Source organism: Terrapene carolina, unplaced genomic scaffold (genome assembly GCF_002925995.2).
Source record: "Terrapene carolina triunguis isolate 2854851 unplaced genomic scaffold, T_m_triunguis-2.0 Scaffold234, whole genome shotgun sequence".
NCBI lineage: Eukaryota > Metazoa > Chordata > Testudines > Emydidae > Terrapene > Terrapene triunguis.
This window is the reverse complement of record NW_020664585.1, coordinates 16,091,814-16,110,284: the sequence shown is the minus strand read 5'-3', so window position 1 is coordinate 16,110,284 and position 18,471 is coordinate 16,091,814. Positions and strand designations below refer to the sequence as shown.

Genomic DNA, 18,471 nt, shown 5'->3' with positions numbered 1-18,471 from the left:
TTGTTAGAAAGGACTTTGAAGTCAAAAATGGAATCTCAGTTAAAACTGGCAGGTAAATATATATTCCTGAACCACACAAGCACCCACGTTTCAGAGCAGGAGTTCCAAAACTTCAAAACTAAACAAAAAACCCACTTGTCAACTTGTACTGTAAGTACAAGGGACCGCTGAGGTTTCATAAGGGAAGGTTGCATTCTGGGATATGTCAATTAAAATTAAGAATGAAATAACTCTGTGCAATGGTGCTGAATGGCACTCTCTCTCTCTCGAGACCACAAACCCAAAACTGAGATTTCAGATCTGTAATCTTACGTTTATATTCTTAACTCTTCATTTTCCAACAAATTGATTTATCAGCACAAGTCATAATTCCCTCTGCCACTTCAATCCCTCCACTACATTCCAAAACAGGTTATAATGATATTCATATCTGCCAGCCGGAAGGGCTGGATTCTAATTTCACTTCCACAAGCATACATCAGGAGTACACTAGCACAAAAGGTTGAAAGGTACACTAGGTATAAAATCACTGCAAATGACATCAGAATTGGACCCAAAATCTTTCCATCTAGAAACTGAATACACTTTGCAATTCACAATAGTTCAGTTCAGGCCTTTGTCCAGGGCTTTGGAGCTGTGCTCCAGCTCCGCTGCAGCACCAGCCAAAAACCTGCAGCTCCACTGCTCGGGAGCTGCTCCACGCTCCGCTCCAAAGCCCTGGATAACTAAAGTTACATAAATAAGAGGAGTGTGCAGATAGGTTTTTGAATTAGTACTCTAGGAATATTTGTTGTTATTATTAGGAGACCAAAACCCCATTTTGCTAGGTATGTACAGACACAGAATAGAAAGATAGATTGGAAACTCTTGGGGGCAGGGACTAAGTATAAAACAAGAGTCAAAAAGATGGATACAGACAGATGTGAGAGAACAAGTGAACAGCGAGACAGTATTGGTCAGTATGACAGGTAGTGGTCTCTGCACATCAACAACCTGACCATTGTCAAGTTTTTTGCAAGCATCACAGCAAAGGAGAGTTTTAAGGAGGATAATGAGTTAGTTATGTGAATGTTTATGGGGAGCAAACCTCCCAAACACATGGGACAGCATGGGAGAAAATATGAAGGTGCCTGTTCAAATATTGAACAGGTGGGTAGTGGAGGCTGGTAGCATGAACCAATTGGAGGTGAGCATCAACAAAGATGATAGGTAGAGTGGGGATTGAATGAAGAGCTTTAAAAGTGAAAACAAGCAGCTTATGTTTGATGCTATGAAGAGGAGGGAGCCGGTGGAGGGATTCAGAGAGAATGGTGACTGTCAAAGTGATGAGCTAGGAAAATGATCTTTGCAGTAGCATTCAGAATGCATAGAAGTGGTATTGACAAGCAAGATTCTGGCCTTGACAAATGCAGAGAGGCATGTTACAGTAACTGAGACACAAGATCATGAGAGCTTTAGCTGTGTGGATGGATAAGGCCATATCTTAGGGTAGCTGAGAGGTGTGATTATGAGCCTGGGTAGACATACATGTGCTAGTTCTGCTTAACCTAGCAACTAAAAATAGCAATGCATCCAAGGCAGCATGGAAGGTGGCTCAGACTAGCTGCCAGATTACATACCCAGGGTGGTGGTGTCAAGTGGTATTGTACTCAGCCAGATAGCCCAAGCTGCTATCCATGCCACCTTGGCCATGATGCTATTTTTACATGCTAGTTCAAGCAGAGCTAGAGTGTTTAGGTCTACCCAAGATCAGAATCACACCTCCCAGATGCTGTGTAGACATTCCCTTAGAGACCTTATGCAGAAAGAAGATTTGAACATAGCCTAGATGGTAGGACCTAAGGAGAGGTCTGAGTCAAAGGTTACAGGCCTGAGTGACAACCAGGATAGTGGTTTTGTCCACAGTGAATCAAGAAAGGAGGTTGTGGGAAGATTAGGAGCTCTGTTGAGCTTGAGCTGGCAGCTAGACATCCACAAGGAGATGTCAGAGAGACAGGCTGAAATTTTAGCTTGGACAGGAGACAGATCTGAAGTAGAGAGGTAAATCTGTAGGTCATCAACATAACATGGTACTTGTTTTGTGTTTGCAGTTGAGATTGCCCAGAGATAAGGTGTAGAGAGAAAAAAGAAGGGGCCCCAAGGACACAGCCCTGTGAAACCCGCACAGAAAGTTGGTGGGCAAGGAGGATGAAGAGGATCCCAAAGAACACACTGAAGGAGCAATTAGAGAGGTAGGAGGAGACCCAGGGGAGGACAGAGTGATGGAAGCCAAGGGAGGACAAGATTTTAAGAAGGAGAACATGGTCAGCTATGTCACAGGCAGCTGACAGGTCAAGGAGGATGAGGATGGAGTACTGGTTCTGAGCTTTAGCTTGAAAGAGATCACTAGAGACTTTGGTGAAAGCAGTTTCAATGGAGTGCAAGGGGCAGAAGCCAGACTGGAAAGCATCTAGGAACTCAACTCTATACAGTGATTGTTGACACTGTGTTCAATGAGCTTAGAGATGGAAAGGAAAAGGAAGATGAAGCAGTAGGTGGAGAGGCAACTGGGATCAAGGATGGGGTTTTTTTGGAAGGTGTTTGTTTTAAGATGGGAGAGACTAGAGCATGTATGTATTTGAGAGGACGAGCTAGAGGAGAGTGAGAGGTTAAGGAGAAGAGTAAGGGAGGGGATGACAGTGGGCATGAGGGGGGGGAAAAATCAAGAGATGGGATGGGATCGGGTCACTGGGGTAAGCAAAGGTGTTAAGAGAAGGGGAGCAGATGAGAAAGGTCTTTGTCTGTGATGTGAGAAAGAGGAGAGTTGTAGGAGGGAAAAGGGGGGAAGAGCACAGCAACATGAAGATGTGGTCTTTCTTCCTAAGTATAAACAGCACGTGAGTAGAGAACATGTTCTGATGACATTTACGAACAGTAGCTTGGTACAAGAAAGAGAAGTGCCAGGGCAAATATATTGCAACTGCATTCCTATGCATGAGAAACTGCAATCTGAAGTGCCAGGATTGAAATCCCCCTGGTTAACAATTTGAATACTTATACAGAAACATGAACACACTGACATTAATGATTTTTTATTGTCACCACAAGCATGTTGGGCACAAAACTATCATCTCTATTTTACACATAGGAAATTAGGCCCAGGGTAGGTTAAGTGATGTCCAAAAGTTTTTAAAAGTCTGTGGCTGAGCCAGCCATTGAGTCTACATTACCTAAGTCCTAGGCTAGTACCTTCACCAGTTTGACTGCATGTCAGGAGCGCAGCTAGGGGGGGAGCAGGGGGAGCGGCCACTCCCCCACTGACCACATTCTTCAAAAGTGGCACCTTAGGCGCAGACTCTCTGGGTGCTCCCCAGTCCCCACCCCCCTGCCCAGCTCACCTCCACCTCCTCCCCTGAGGGCGCCCCCGCCTTCTGCTTCTCCCCCTGGCTCCCAGCTCTTGCGCCGCGAAACAGCTGATTCGCGGCAAGCCTGGGAGGGAAGGGGAGGAGGGGGAACGCAGCGTGCTGGGGAAGAGGCGGGGCCAGGGCGGGGATTTGGGGAGGGGTCCAATAGGGGCAGAGTCAGGGCGGGCCTGGTTGGAAACAAAACAGCAATCTGGTAGGAAAGAACATTGAATATTAGAAACAAAGCCTTTTAAAAATCCATTTCACCTGTCACTATTTTTGTGGTTTGCTTTTTGCATTTCTCTCAATGCTGACAAGGGAAATAAATAAAGTCAGTTCCACCTTTGTTTACAGTCAGGTTTGCAGTGCTGTGAAGTTTGGGTTGCAAACACTGCAGGGTAACCTTTATTTGTTTGAAAACCCAAACTGTTTCAATTAGAATGCTCAGAAAAATGCACCCAAATCTCTCTTCGGGCCTTTTTTTTACAAATCTAATCTTGGGTCAAAATTTGAGTTGTGTGGTGGAACACTGTTCTCTCCCACAAACAACCTTTGTTCTGTGTCATAGCTTTCAGAAGTTGGCACGTATTCCATAGTAATAAAGTCTGCCCCTGCTACCTGAGGATCTGAACCTGCAAACACTTACACACATACATAACTTTGAACTCAATGGGACGCCTCACCTGCGTAAAATTAAGCTTGAGTGCATTTGCAGAAACTGGGTCAGAGTTCCCTCTATCACAATTTAGATAACGTCAGGGCAAGCTACAAGGCAATGATTTGCTACCAATACTTCAAAACAGGGGTTCCCCCAAAAATCTCCTTAGCTTGTGAAAAAAACTAGGTGTGTGGGTGGTTGCTGAAAGGACATTTATTTGCTTCCTTCCTTATGGAAAGGTCTCAGAATTTAATAGGGATTAAACCCATACAGGGAAGACATTAAATAGGTTTCTATAGAAATTGCTATAAAAACTTATAGCTAAGAATAAAAAACTAGAATGTTTTTTGTAGATGGTTCAAACCATTGTGGCCCACAGAGCTAGCTTTACCATTTATTTTATTTAGCGATAATGCAAGTAACCTACAGGACTGTATCCTGTAAGACATTAGCTTAAGCAGTTAGGATGAGGCTTGAGGCCTATGAACTTCGTCCGCCACACTTAAGTTTTGGGGAACTGTGAATAGAGTGTTTATGGGGGACGTTTATACACAACACCACCAGGCAACCACAGGAATATGAACTAACACAAGCTTTTGGATATTTAAAGTTTTTTGGACTAAATGGCGCACTGGAGAGAGATGATGGATTGATGGCTCTGGTACCTAGAGTCACCTCTGTTCCTGTAGAACAGGAGAGCAGCAGGGCCAGCCAGCCAGCCCCCACCCCCTCATGATTCCCCAAGATAAATCTCTGATAATTTTCATATGACTTTACACTGTGCCTCTTCCTATAACTTTGTAGTGGGTCTACCCACGTGTGACCTCTGTTTTCATGAAACTTTGTATCAAAGCCTCATATAGAAACCTTGTACTGATGAGCCTTGGTATATGAAAATTTTGTATCAAAGCCTCATGTAGAAACTTTGCATTGCCCTTGGTATAATGTTATAGCCCCTAAGGCTAGAATAAGATAGAAGAAAAATGTCTCTTTGCTAAGAATAGACTAAGATTTCCCCCCACCCCTTAATCAATTGCCCTGTTGAATGAATGAGGAAGGCGTGAAAGGCAAGCACCTCCAGACAGCTACAACAGTTGGAAAGGGGATGGAAGCCAGACCCAAGGACAATAAAACTTGTCAAGTGGGCTCACGTACTTGTAAAATAATATAATTCTTGTGTTTCTATTTTAAGTACAAAATAAATATGTATAACAAATTTAAAAGTATGTAATTAGTAATTTGATATGTCGGGTGGCGCCTTTTTTTAATGTGTTCGCTCCCCCTGATGTTAGAACCTGGCTACGCCACTGCTGCACGTCTTTCTAAAAGATATATTCTAGCTCAACCAGACATTCTGAGCTTGATGCAGGAACCACCTGGTGAAATCCTATGGCCTGTGTTATTCAGGATTTCAGATTAAGACCAGAAGGGACATTTTGATCATCTAATTAAGAATCTCTGAACCACAAGATCATCCTCCTCTGTAGATGAAAATTGCCCATTATGGACTCTTGCGTCCCAGAAATACACAGTATGGAACATTTTAGAAGAGTTATTTACCCATTAAGAAAAACTCAGAGAACCGTACTGATCAAATGGAACAATTGTTATCAACAACAGCATGTGCTTGGTCGGAAGCTTTTTTAGTTCAATAGGAGTTGCACATGTCTCTCTGACAGCTGAATGTAGCCCGGAACAGTACACAATATCTTTAGGTTAACTCATTGAAACATCAGTAGCTGCCAATATAAATAAACCTGAGAACAAATGCTCTTAAAAGATAGACACATTGATACGGTCAGAATAAAGAAAGGAGCCTCCTCTTAAACAACTTAAAAGTGAATTTCTCACACTAACCCAACATTTTGTATAGTTGCTGCTAGAATTTAAACCATACAGAGAGAGTTGGTTTGATTGGGACTAGAAAATGTCAATGTTTAACATACTTTGCCCAGCAACAGTCAGCCTTCACCAGCTTGCACTGTACTGCACACAATGTACAGGTGTGTGTGTGCACGTGCGCCATATCAACTTAGTGCAATGGTCAAGACCTCATTCAAAACAGGTATCTCCAGCAGCACAATGCTCTCCTAACACCAGCCTATGGCAATTGTTCATTACTTTCACTGATACTTTTCTGCCCATTTGATAATGACTACTCCACACTTGCCTACAATGGGAAATTGAAAAGTCTGAGATTTTCCTTTTGCTAAACCCTACACATTAATCCTTCCCTTCCTTCTCTTGGGCAGTGGGAAAATAACAGAATCAACAATTATAAGTGAACCTGGAGAATATTTGGGCTCCAGAACTGTCCTCTTTGCAGCCTGCTTCCAAATCACTCCATTTTCCCCTCTAATTTTATTCAGTATAACTTTCATGGTTATTGCAGCTGTGGCTTCTGACAGCCCTGAGATGTTGGAGGCATTCCAGAAGACCTCAGAAATCACCCAAAAGCCTGAAGTTAAACAGGAATGTCAGAGCCTTTTTTCTTTTTAAAATGGCAAAGAGTGTGCTGGATGCATATATTTGAGGAATCAGACATACTTACGTGAAAACCCAGAATCAAGATCACTGCGTGGGGTTATTCTGGATACATAGTAATATAACAGAGATCAGAATCGGGCCTATCATATAAATGACCCTGCAAATGGGAAACAAGTTTGTAATTCATTAGGAGTCTGGTGTGAGACAGGACAGCTCAGTTTGTTTATGTATGGCAGAGCCTGGAGATGCAAATGAAGTTCCCATGCATGCTCAGGATTATTCTGGTATTCAAAATGTAAACCTTTAAAGAAATTAAATTTTGCATCTTTAGCCATTTACATTTTTTCTTGATGATGTGATTGCCAAGGGAATTTACAGTTGTCACTTTCAGGCACATCAATATGTGGGCCTTAGCTGGCTTGTTTTCTGATGCACTTAACAAAGAAGTAAACCGTAAGTACAGACAAAGATTAGAGCTTTACAGACTTGAATGAAATGGAGTTATGCAGTTAAAGAGCTTAGTAAAGGCTATGTTAAATGTTTTTAAGTAGCTGTGGAGAAGAATTTGAAAGGGAAGTTGGTATAAAGCTATAGTTCCCACTGTATTGAGTTACATCTACTCTATGTATTAAACAATAGATGGTTGAGGGTGAAACACATTCTATCTTTGATCTAGACAGAAGGAAACACAAACTTGTTTATAAATTGGTTATACAGGTGGCTGCATTTTTTTTATTATCCCCTTTATGATCCTTTATTCCCCATTAGCAGAGCATGTTCTAATTCCACAAATTGAAATGGTGGCCTTTTATTTTTTAGGGTGTTAGAACTTCATCGGTGTAAATTTAGTCCTGTATAGTCCTCTCCACCACCACTACCACCTCCATCCTGGGGTAGGGAAAAATTATTAGGATTTTGCAAAAATCCTCTTGGGAAGTTGCCTCCATAACCACCAGTATATTCAGTTCTGTTTTCCTTAATTAAACTGGGAGTTTAGGGTCCCCAAGGAATGTAGTTCCACTTCTACCTGTACATTACTTCCTTGCCCACATGAAAATGCTCCTATCATCACATTTAAAAAAATGAATATTATGAACACTGATGTCAGCATAGACTTCTGTTAGGGCCTAGCTTAGGCCCTGATTCAACAAGTTACTTAACGGCATGCTTAGTTAGGGCTCATGAATAGTCCCATTGAAGTCACTGGAGCTATTTACAAACTCAGAGTTAACTGTGTGTTTAAAGTATTTTACTACTTGTCATAAGTGTGCTGTCTTAATCCTTCTTGCTAACAGAGCCATTCTCCCATTGCTCTATAAACTTTAAATTAGGGGAAGAACACTATCTCTATAACTTGGTTTAGAATATGCTCTATTGTTGGCCTGAATTCCAGATGTGCTCAGTACCTGTGAAAAACTTGCCATATTCTTTGGGACATCAGTGATGCCCATTCTGGTGATCTTTCCCCCATTTCTAAATCTCTTATGAACCACAGATGTGGTTTTCATCAGCCTTTCTTCCAAGCACAGCTTCTTTTATGGATTATATATTAATATGCAGCTTATGTAAATGATATTTTTAATAAGGGCAACAGTAATACATACTATTTCTTCCTCCTTTTCTAGGACTTTAAATATTGCAGCACAGTACTAAATGCTGTATAAGTATATAGTGGCTGTAAGTAGTATTTCTGGTTTTTTTTGTTTGTAAACAAAATATGGCAATATTGCTACTAATTATAGAATTTTATTCTGATGTCCATAAATTAATTCAGATCCTCAGCTGGTGTCAGTCGGCACCTAAAACTTCCCCACTAACCCCAGTATTTTACAGTTGATTTTTGTTAACCAAACAACATTAGTGCATTGTATTTCACTGCTTCTCTGTAATAAAATGGAATTGTATTTTGTACATTATAATTTCAAAAACAATTCAGCTTTATCAGTTCACTTTAGTGTTGACTGGTTTGTGTGTTATCATAGCGTAGCTGTTTCTGTTCAGTAGATAATATTTGAAATTGCTGGAATACAGCCAAAGAAATTCTTTACCCAGTACTTCCTTATCACCTTTTTCTTTTATTGCTGCCAGTTCTTATAAAATGCAGTCATAAATCAGTATTTGAGAAGAAAGGGACTTCATATCTCATGAGCGCTGCACGAGCCCTGAACACTCCTGAAAGAGAGATGATTGGACTTCATGGGTGAGATATTCCGCTCTATTGGGTGCTTCAGTTTTCTCATTCACTGCTCTTCATATTTTTGTATTTGGGAAAAGAATATGAACTGTAGATGTAAGCACCTCCAGAAATTATAGTTATTAGATAATATACTCTACCTAATCAGCAGAAAATTGTATCTTCCCTACATTAATAGGTGGCATAATGGCAGTATTTAAAATGTTCCTTCCAAAACTTGTAAATGCAGTCAATATGACTAAGTCAAGACACTGTTTTCTTAAGCCTAAATTCCCTCCATGATAGCTTCATGTGCTGTAAGGTCTTTACAGGAGGAGTTTGAAGTGGAGCCAATGGTCAGAAATTCTAGTGAAAGTTTGGAGATGGGGAAGGAGAAAGGTCATCTCTCTTCCCTTGGACCCCCCAAATTGTGTGAGCAAGTTGGCACTTTTTCTTAATTAAACTGGTTTATGTGCTGTCATCATCTATTAATAACAGCATATTGACTATGAAGCTAAGCACATTAAGAGCTTCCAGGATGCATTTCAGAAGAGATCATATATATAAAGCTGTCTTATGTTAGAAGCCTTTCCCTCCTGTCTAGCACTGACTAGGTAACTTCGTGTATATTTAATAAAGTAGATTGGGTCTTTCTTACAGATGCAAGTCTTGTTATTTAAAGCACTTCTGAAGACATTTGGGGATCACAATGATGAACCATGTAAGAACCAGAATAGAATTACTACTTGGTGGTGGCTATTCAAATATCCACAAAAGTACAATAAAATATTTTCTGTGAGCAATGGACTGAGAAGACGTTACAAGATTATTGTAAATAATAAAAGTTCACATTAATATTGGTAAATGTATGCATTAAGAGGAACACAACTGCATTTTATATTTGTCCTTAGCAGCTTCATCTTATCTGGGTTGTTTGTCCCCTTCTCCTCCCCAAATTCTGTTGTATTTCCAGGGGCTAAACTGCATCTTGGTCAAGGCTACACATTTATCTTGTATTTTATTATGTGATCCTATCGCATCCCATTTCTCTGCTCTTTACTGTTCAACTTTTCATCAGTCAGTGACAGTCCTGACATCAGCTAGTGGCATAGCAATACCAGCGCTGTGTATTACTGCAAAAAGCTGCCAGCTTTTAAGGGTGGTACCCTGCTTCTGAGGGACAATATGCTTTTTAGCAGGTTATTTCTGGAGGGGAGAAACATTTGTAATTACATCAGAAACACCAGCCATCGATCACTTTTTGCAACAGGAAATAGCAAAAAGGCCTTCCTTGGATGACAGATAGGAAATATGAAGAAAAGAGATGACCTCTTTCTGTAAAAAGAGTAAAAGGAGCAAGGGAATTCTAATTCTGTTTATTAGGTATCAGGAACAACCTTCATATTGTACAGCATCCATGGTTTAGTGCCTTTATTTTCATGTTTTTTTTTAAACACACTTAATGTTTTTTCCATCAGCTTGGTAAAAACATTAGCGTGGTAGAGGGAATTCTATATTTACACAAGTTCTTGCCTGAAGACATTATGAAGGTTTTAATCTGCAGGAACTGAAGGGGCTTTTTTGTTTGTTTGTTTTAAAAGAAGAGCTCTTCTGCCACATAGGCAACTAAATAAAGGCCAGATTTTCAGAAGAGCTCTATATGCTCCCAATGTGATACTTAATCAGATTTTTCAAAAGAGTGCTGAGCACTTTTGGAAATCCTGCTACTTATTTTGGTGCCAAAATAGGAAGTGAGCTCTTCTGAAAAATCTGGGTCCAAGTCGCTTTAAATCTGGTATAAAACTTGCTTTTGATCTCTAGTATGGTTTTCTCCCCCCCTCCACCCCCCACACACATTTTTTTTTTTTTAAACTGAGGCTCAGCAGCCAATTATTTTTCTTGGGGGTGGATGGAATGATATTGCATGAGATGAGATTCTTCTTTTTATTTTTTTCCAGTAGCAAATGTGACTTTTTTTAAACTCTAGCTAAATAATGCCAACACAAAATTTAAGACCCACATAAAATATAATCTTTCTGCTTTACTGTCTATACCAGAGGCATAACAAATATTGTATAAAACTCCCAGAGTCTGGCTCCAGTCCAAAGACTTTCCAGAAAAAGAAACATTGATAAAATCATCATCTGCCATGTACAACAAAGATAGCTACAGAAAGACTTGTGTCCACAGTGGCTCGAATGTGTATATAATAAAAATTATATACTTAAATGTGTGGGTGTGTTTCTAAAATTACTGCTCTTTACGCTTTCTTGTGTCCAAAGACACTTGGCTTAAGAGCATTTTGTGGATACTGTTTTGGCAGCTGGAACCACAAAATTGTTTACAAAAGACTCGGGTTCTTCCACCTCCTTTCCCACCCCTTCCTGTTTTTAAAATAGAATGTTTGAGGGAATTTTATTCCTCCCTGAGATATTTGAAATCTAAGGGTTATTTATTTATTTTAAAGAAAATAGACTCGAACTGGGTTTCTTATGGGCATAAGCTATAGATAACAGTAAGAATCTCAGAAGTTTTAAATTTTCAAGCAGAGTTAGGGACATAAAAGTGACATTCAAAACACGCAATGTTTCTGGTTCCTCAATGGCTTCCCAAGCTTGTTTTCTTAGAATACCAAATAGAAACATGATATTTTTTCCCCTCCTCGTAACTTTGTACTTCATGCTCTGGTAACCAAAATCAAGTTGTTTTCGGATTCATGCTGTGCATCGTAAACAGCAGTAAAGTTTTGGGAATAAAGTTGGTGGGGGTTTTGTGGGGTTGTTTTTTTTTTTAAGTTATGGAATATAATGAAGCAGGCTCTCTCGTATTCTATGTGCTGATGGTAGTGAAAATGTGGACTGTCATACACACCGCTACCTCGATATAACGCGACCCGATATAACACGGTAAAGCAGTGCTCCGGGGGGGCAGGGCTGCGCACTCCGGTGGATCAAAGCAAGTTCAATATAACGCAGTTTCACCTATAACGTGGTAAGATTTTTTGGCTCCCGAGGACAGCGTTATATCGAGGTAGAGGTGTAATTCCACTAACTGCTGTTGAGTTCCACCAAGGATTACAATGGTCATGTCTTGACCACCTGTAGACACGAAAGATTCCCGGGGATTCTTAAGAGTAGAGGGTTGCCTTCAAGTGCTGACCAATTACATTGTGGTAACCATTTCAAGTGCCATTGGTGGCACTGGTCAGGACACAGACAAATGACAGATTGACACAGGGATGGATCTGAGTGGCAGGTCACAACTTTATTAACAATGGGAAGGGACACACATGCTCACCCCTTCCCACATCAGGCATTTAACTGGGCCCAGGATGAAATGACAGAACTCCCACCACATAACCAATACCTCAGGATAGATCCCCTTCAGTCTACCCCTGGGACTAAGCTCAGCTTACTTCTGAACCCCCTCGCCTTCCCTCCCACCAGGGGAGAAGTGGACACCAAGGAGGATATACGTCTGCGTAAGCTTCAAGACTCCCCTTGTCATTACAGTGAAACCCCAGGTCTTCTTTACCCTTGGGACCTAGCCCTGTTAGCATTTATCTGTGCCTGACACCCGCCTAAAGTTACAACGAAATATTCCTATATTATCTCCTGATGTTAGACTTCCTATTCCAGTCCTTTGTCTAACTGTGCCCCCACAACCCACCAGACCTCTGCCAGTTTGGCGCAATGAAAAAAAAATTCATTCCTGATCCCAAAACAGGTGATCAGTCAAACCCACAGCTCAAGATACTACCAGTGTGAGAGGAGGAGGGGGAGGGAGGGAGGGACAGCTGTGGGGCAAGTCAAAAGGACCTCCGGGAAAACTTTAAATTGGGAAGGAGGAAGCATAAGGGCCAATCAGCACCACTATTCCCTGCCAGGCAGCCAGTGGAAGGTGAAGAAAACCCCTCTTTTACCTGTTTCAGAGGTAACCAGAAGGCACCCAGCATTTCTGGGCTCATGAGCTCTCCCTTTCCCCCAGCCTTATTAGGAATTTGGCTTCATTGCTGCTAGTCCCATCAAACATTTTCAAGGCCCTGTACTCGGTTAAATAGCTACCACATTCCATATCAGAGGTAGCAGCATTTCATTGGAGGGTAAAGGGATTCCTGTATTCAGCTTTCCTACACACAAAAATATCTTTGTTAAAGAATTAAGGTTGAAAGTGTTTTTCAATGAACTCTTCTTGTCCCCTCAGAAAGTTTTCCAAAAATCTACAAGTTGAAAAGTCTGGGCATGAACAGTTGAAGGACACAACCAGTTCCCACAGCTATGTATTTCAATCACCGTCATCCCACTTGTGCAACTTTAACTTTGCCCCATAATACTTACAAAAAAAATGCAAAGGTCAAAACAAGTTATTATGGGGCAAAGTTAAGATTTCTTGGACTGAATAAGTCAGGTGGGAGATAGGTAAGAATAGCCATTTTCAAGCATATAAAGAGCAACGTTTAAACTCTCTTTTTTAACTCCTTCAGTGCACTGTTCTTCGGAAGAGCTAACCAAACCAAATACACAGTTTCTAGGCCACGCCCTTTTGAAGATCTGATGCACCACAAAGACTTAGGAACACTCCAGAGAAAGAAAAGGAGGGGAAAATTTTAAAAATAGCAATGTCCTGAAACTTAATTTCTTATTTATAATAAAAATTCTGAGAAAAACTTTACTATGAAATAAATGGTCTCTGCAAAGTTTCAGGATGGTTTCTTTTAGGGGAAAAAAGAAGAGATGGGGTATTAAAATGTAAGGCTATAATTGGAAGTTACCTTCTATCTTTACTGCAAAGTTGCTACCACCAACTTATTGCAGGACCTCCTCCTACTGTGCCATCCAGCCCGAGAGACTCTACTCCTACTTCAAGGATGTGTTCGATCACAAGGCCCAGACCAACTTGCGACGCCCAGAGTGCCTTCTTCCGCTACCCCGGATCGACCTCACGGAGGACCTGGAGCGAGCTTTTTCCCCGCCAACTTATTGCTCTCTGTGTGTGTGTGTGTGTGTGTGTATATATATATTTATTAATCCCACTTCGTATGTGTTAGGCATTATGGACTTTGCTATCCCAAAAGTTACCAACTGTCCAGGATAGAATACTTCATAGAAAATTAAAAAAAAAAAAAATTATAAAGCACCTCCTTCTTCAGAGCCCATGCACACTTATTTGTATTACCATAGTGCCTAGGAGCTTTTTACAGGACCTTGTTGGCATATTCCTATCCCTTTCTCCAGCTATGTTAACACTATTTAATGCAACAATCACTGCTAACAAAAGATCCAGCATTCTCTATGATCCAAATCCTAAGGTTTTACCTGAATAAAAACTAACCTCAGTGAGTCCTGTGTAATTAAGGACCTCCAGTTTTGGCTTTCATAGATAATGAAATTGTTTTTTTAGGCACCACCTACTCTGGGATGTTAAACCCATTTAAGTGGGAGTGTTCAATGTAGAAAGAGCAAACCATGTTTCAATGTGCATGCTAGCCTAGATAAGGATCTACGCTAGAAATTCAACCCCCTTTCTAGCTTTGTCCACACTGGCCAAATCATGTGGGAAACCAATTTAGTCAGAAAGATGTTTACAATGAGTTTAAAAACAAAAAGCACCTAACTCAGGCTGTGTTTCCGGTAACATTTTCTTTCAAACTTCCCACTACTTGTCCAGATCCACAGCCAACAGCGCTATGCCAACAGGCCACCAGCATTGTAACCACTGCATCATCTGACCCTGCTCAGAGCAAGTCTAAGGCCGTGGCTACACTCAAAACTTCAAAGCACTGCTGCGGGAGTGCTCCTGCAGCAGCGCTTTGAAGTTTTGAGTGTGGTTGCGGCGCCAGCACTGGGAGAGCGCTCTCCCAGCGCTGCAGGTACTCCACCTCCACGAGGGGATTAGCTTACAGTGCCGGGAGCGCTTTACAGTGCTGTAACTTGCTGCGCTCAGGGGGGTGTTTTTTCACACCCTGAGCGAGAAAGTTGCAGTGCTGTAAAGCGCCAGTGTAGCCATAGCCCCAGGTTACATGGTGATTGAAATGCTGGTGAATGTCAATGGCCTAGCTACAGTAGCTCACACACCAATACCACCAACTGTGGAGCTCCATCAGTGTAAGAGCAACGTTGGTAAGTCTGAAGGAAAAAGGCTAGTGAAAGCAAGGTCTAAAAGGACTCAATTTACTTCAGGTCGTTACCCAACAAGGGGGCGTTAGGTTTACTCATCAGAAGAAAATAACATTCTGCCCTCTGATAGAATTCATGAGAGTCATTGGCTTCTGAAATTGGACAGTTTGATGTGATTGATGCCTGTGATAAGAGCATCAGCAGAATGTCTATTTGCTGAGGCAGAAAGAAGAGGCAAGGTACAGGACTGAATGAAATTGTGGCAGAAGCAGGTATGGGCTGGTCTACACTACCACTTAAGTCTATGTAACTTACAGAGCTCAGGGGTGTGAAAAAAAAAGACATACCCCTGAACGAAGTAAGTTACATCATAGCGCATCTTCACCAGACGTGCTACAATGGTGCAGCTGTGCCAATGTAGAGCAGTAATGTAATCTTGCCCTATTATTCTCTCTCCCTCTGCTGACACCTCCTTCTCTACTGAGGATGAATACAGCAGACAATAGAGCAATTGCAGCCACAGGGAATTGTGGATTTTGATATTTGGCCTGAAGTTAGGGCTTGATCCAGTGTTTGGAGCCAGTGATAGGCCTGAAGCAACATCCCATACCTAGATTTCAAATCTGAGCCTGAATAACATATCACTGTAATGGCCAAAGCAAAACTCTTCATTCAAACACTCACAGAACCTTGGGGCTTTGAAAACTAAACCTAAACTTTATCAATTTCAGACTCCATATTACTTTAAGCACTTCACAGAGTTAATTCCAAGACGCAAACTTTGATGAGGACTTAAACAGGGGATCTGACCCTGGCCAACTCAACAGGAAACAGTGAGGGGTGGGCGAGCCCATGGACAACTAAGAGCTGAAAAACAATGCTGGCAATCATGCCATATTACTAGGAAGGCCTGTACGGTCTATTCTTGCCACTTGGCATATGCCTATTTTGACTCCCCTCCCCCACATTCCAATTAATTTAGATTATTCTCTGGTCCATCTCATTTTTTTGCCTGTATTTGTTTTGTAGATTGGCCTTTTATCTCTGAACCTAGTTTTAATTTAAGATTTGTTTTCCTTTAATAATCTCAATTTCTATATTCTCTGCAATTGCACAATAAGTTACTTTGACAACAAGCAGTTCAGGAACCACCACTATTCTTAAAATAAAGAGCCCTCTAAAACCCAACTACAGTACCACCTGCAAGTTACACTGCAAAGTGACCTCAACCAATCCAGCATCCATGTTCTGTCCAAAAAGAAGGGCAGAGGAAATAAAATGTATCTATCCTAAACATGCACAGACTCACCTAAAATTGAGGCCATACTACTATCTTATTCTGATACTGAAAACAGATTTACATGGAGAAATTAACTGAAATGTACTACCGATGCACTTAAGAGTAATATTCCATTCCCTTCTATATTCTGTCTCCCTCCCTGCCCATCCAGAAACACACAAGTCTGTTCATCTCAGATGTGTCTTTTTGGTAGTTAGCATTCTGCTCCTGACCTCCAGCTTTTTCCTCCCAGTGGAAAAATATCCAAGGAGACAGGTTTCTGTTGCTAACTTTGTGTACATCAACAACCAATCACATGTAATTCGACAGCCACAATAGTTTCAGGTCAAGCAGTATAAAAAGGTAAACCATCATGCTTTCCTCTGAAAAGTCCACAGGTGGTGTACAACACAAGAAATACAGACAAGCAAGCACCTAAACATGATAGGAATCCTACCATCTCTAGCAGAAAGGTCAATGGCTGCAAGAACCATCTGTATATCACTAATCACTCAAGGATTCCCACAAAGCCCAGGAAAGAGAGTGACTTTTTGATACCCTGGTTGCTTTGAGAAATCAAATTCAACTGTGTTACTAAGATGTGCATGGACAACTTCCAGCTGAGATAATCAAAGCAAGCTGAATCACCACCACTTTGGACATGCTAGCCCATATTAATGCACATGAGTGTCATCTGCAGGTTTTGCTCCTCTTATTCCAGGAAAGCAGAAGTCTACATTATCTTTATTTATATTTAACTTGCAAATGCTTTGCCCTGCAATGCCCAATGACACTCCAAGGTAAGGTAGAATGTTTGAGTTTTTCCACAATAGTTCCACAACATTTTCTAACATTATGGGCCAGGGGGGTTTGTTTAAACCAACTTCACTCTTTATTTTTGATACTGAATGTACCAGAAGGTTTTGTAAAACAAAAGAGAAAGCAAAGGAACGCTGAGTGGAAAACAAACCTTTAACAATGGTTTTTTTTGGTTTTTTTTTTTTTTGGTAAATAAAGAACACTATTTCTAGCTATTCAGTGCCAAAGAGTGCCCTGGATTTATTGAACCTTGTTGAAGGTCAAAGTAAACAAAGGCTTGCTTTTGGGGGAGGTTCAACAGTTAACACAAGAGACAAAAGCAAAATCTCTCTCCAATAGTCCGTTAGAAAAGCAGCTTGGATTTCTCCTCTAACCCTCCGATTTAAAAAAAATAAACCCCAAACCGGCTCCCCTCTCAACCAGACAGACACTCTAACAAGCCATCAAACAAACATGCATAAATAAATACAGAAGATGTATAAAGGACCTGTGGGAGGAGGAGGGAAGCAATGCAAGTTTTGCACTAACCTGTTTGAGTTCTGCCGGCATTCATGAAAGGTGGCAGTTTTACAGTCCCTAGTAGGCAAAGATCCGGATTATGGCAGGCTCTTTGTGGCTCCAGATCTTTGGCTTGACAACCCGGTTCGCTTGCCTTCCGAGCCTCTTTGCTGAATGACCCACACCCACACACACCCTTTGTAATCTGATCGATTGCACTTGGAGAGCTTCTCGGCAGCCTATCTACACACAGAGCCGATCCAGAGACGAGAACCCACAATCAAAGTTGCTCTGAAGAAAAACTGGTGATAGTAGGAGAGGACGGGCTTCTTCAGATGGTTGATTTCTCTCCCAAACCCCTGGAGAAAGCAAACCTGATCTCCGCGTGCTGCTGCTCCTACTCGTCCTACCGCAGCTCCCAGTCTCTGAAAACTCAGTCCTCTTTGGGGGCGGAAACTGACAGACAGTCACAGCTGGAATCTCCAATAAAGCAGCACTAGCCACACCCAGCAAGCAGCAGCCTGAGAGAGGGAGCTACAGGCTGGAGCCAGCGTAAAAGGGGGGGGGGGGGGCGGCTTGCGTTTGTACTGCTGGGATCCTGCATGCTGTTCTTCCAAGCGCCACAGCCTTACCGAAAAAGCAGGCTTCCCTCCCTTACTATAAAGGGATCGTGGCAGTTTGAAATCTTTAATCAGCTTTTTATAAAACAGTTATAAATAGTTTCAGGTGCTGCGCCTGCCTCCAAGCGGCCCCCGCCAATGTTTTTATTTAACAGTCACATTTTCCCAATTTAAGATGTCTCCCCCCCACCCCCCTTTGCTGTTGCTGCTGTGCGAAGAACCCACACAAACCCGGGAAACTGTGAAATGGCTAGACACTAACTGGAGTCAACAGCACGAAGTTACCCATTCAAAAATCCCACCCACACCCTATTTTTCCTTCTAGTTTTTCTCAGTTATTTTAAGAGGTTACTTGCACGAAGAATAAATACATGTTGTTTCCAGACAGGAGGGAGATTGTTAAAGTTAACGGGGTCTCCGCCTCAAAGTAACTTCTCC

General features: G+C 41.6%; 1 protein-coding gene across 2 annotated transcripts in view; it reads right to left on the bottom strand.

Annotated features, from left to right (window-relative positions):
• The window catches only part of ARVCF (ARVCF delta catenin family member), a 240,666-nt gene that overhangs the window by 201,768 nt on the left and 20,427 nt on the right, over nt 1-18,471 (bottom strand). Inside the window, exon 1 of one of the 2 annotated variants that reach the window (XM_026656881.1) lies at nt 17,444-17,817. The exons of the other annotated variant lie outside the window; for it this stretch is intronic. Coding sequence (XP_026512666.1) covers nt 17,444-17,464 — 21 coding nt within the window. The 5' untranslated portion in view covers nt 17,465-17,817. Of the gene's footprint in view, nt 1-17,443; nt 17,818-18,471 lie in introns of those variants that run through there. 2 annotated transcript variants of the gene reach the window in all.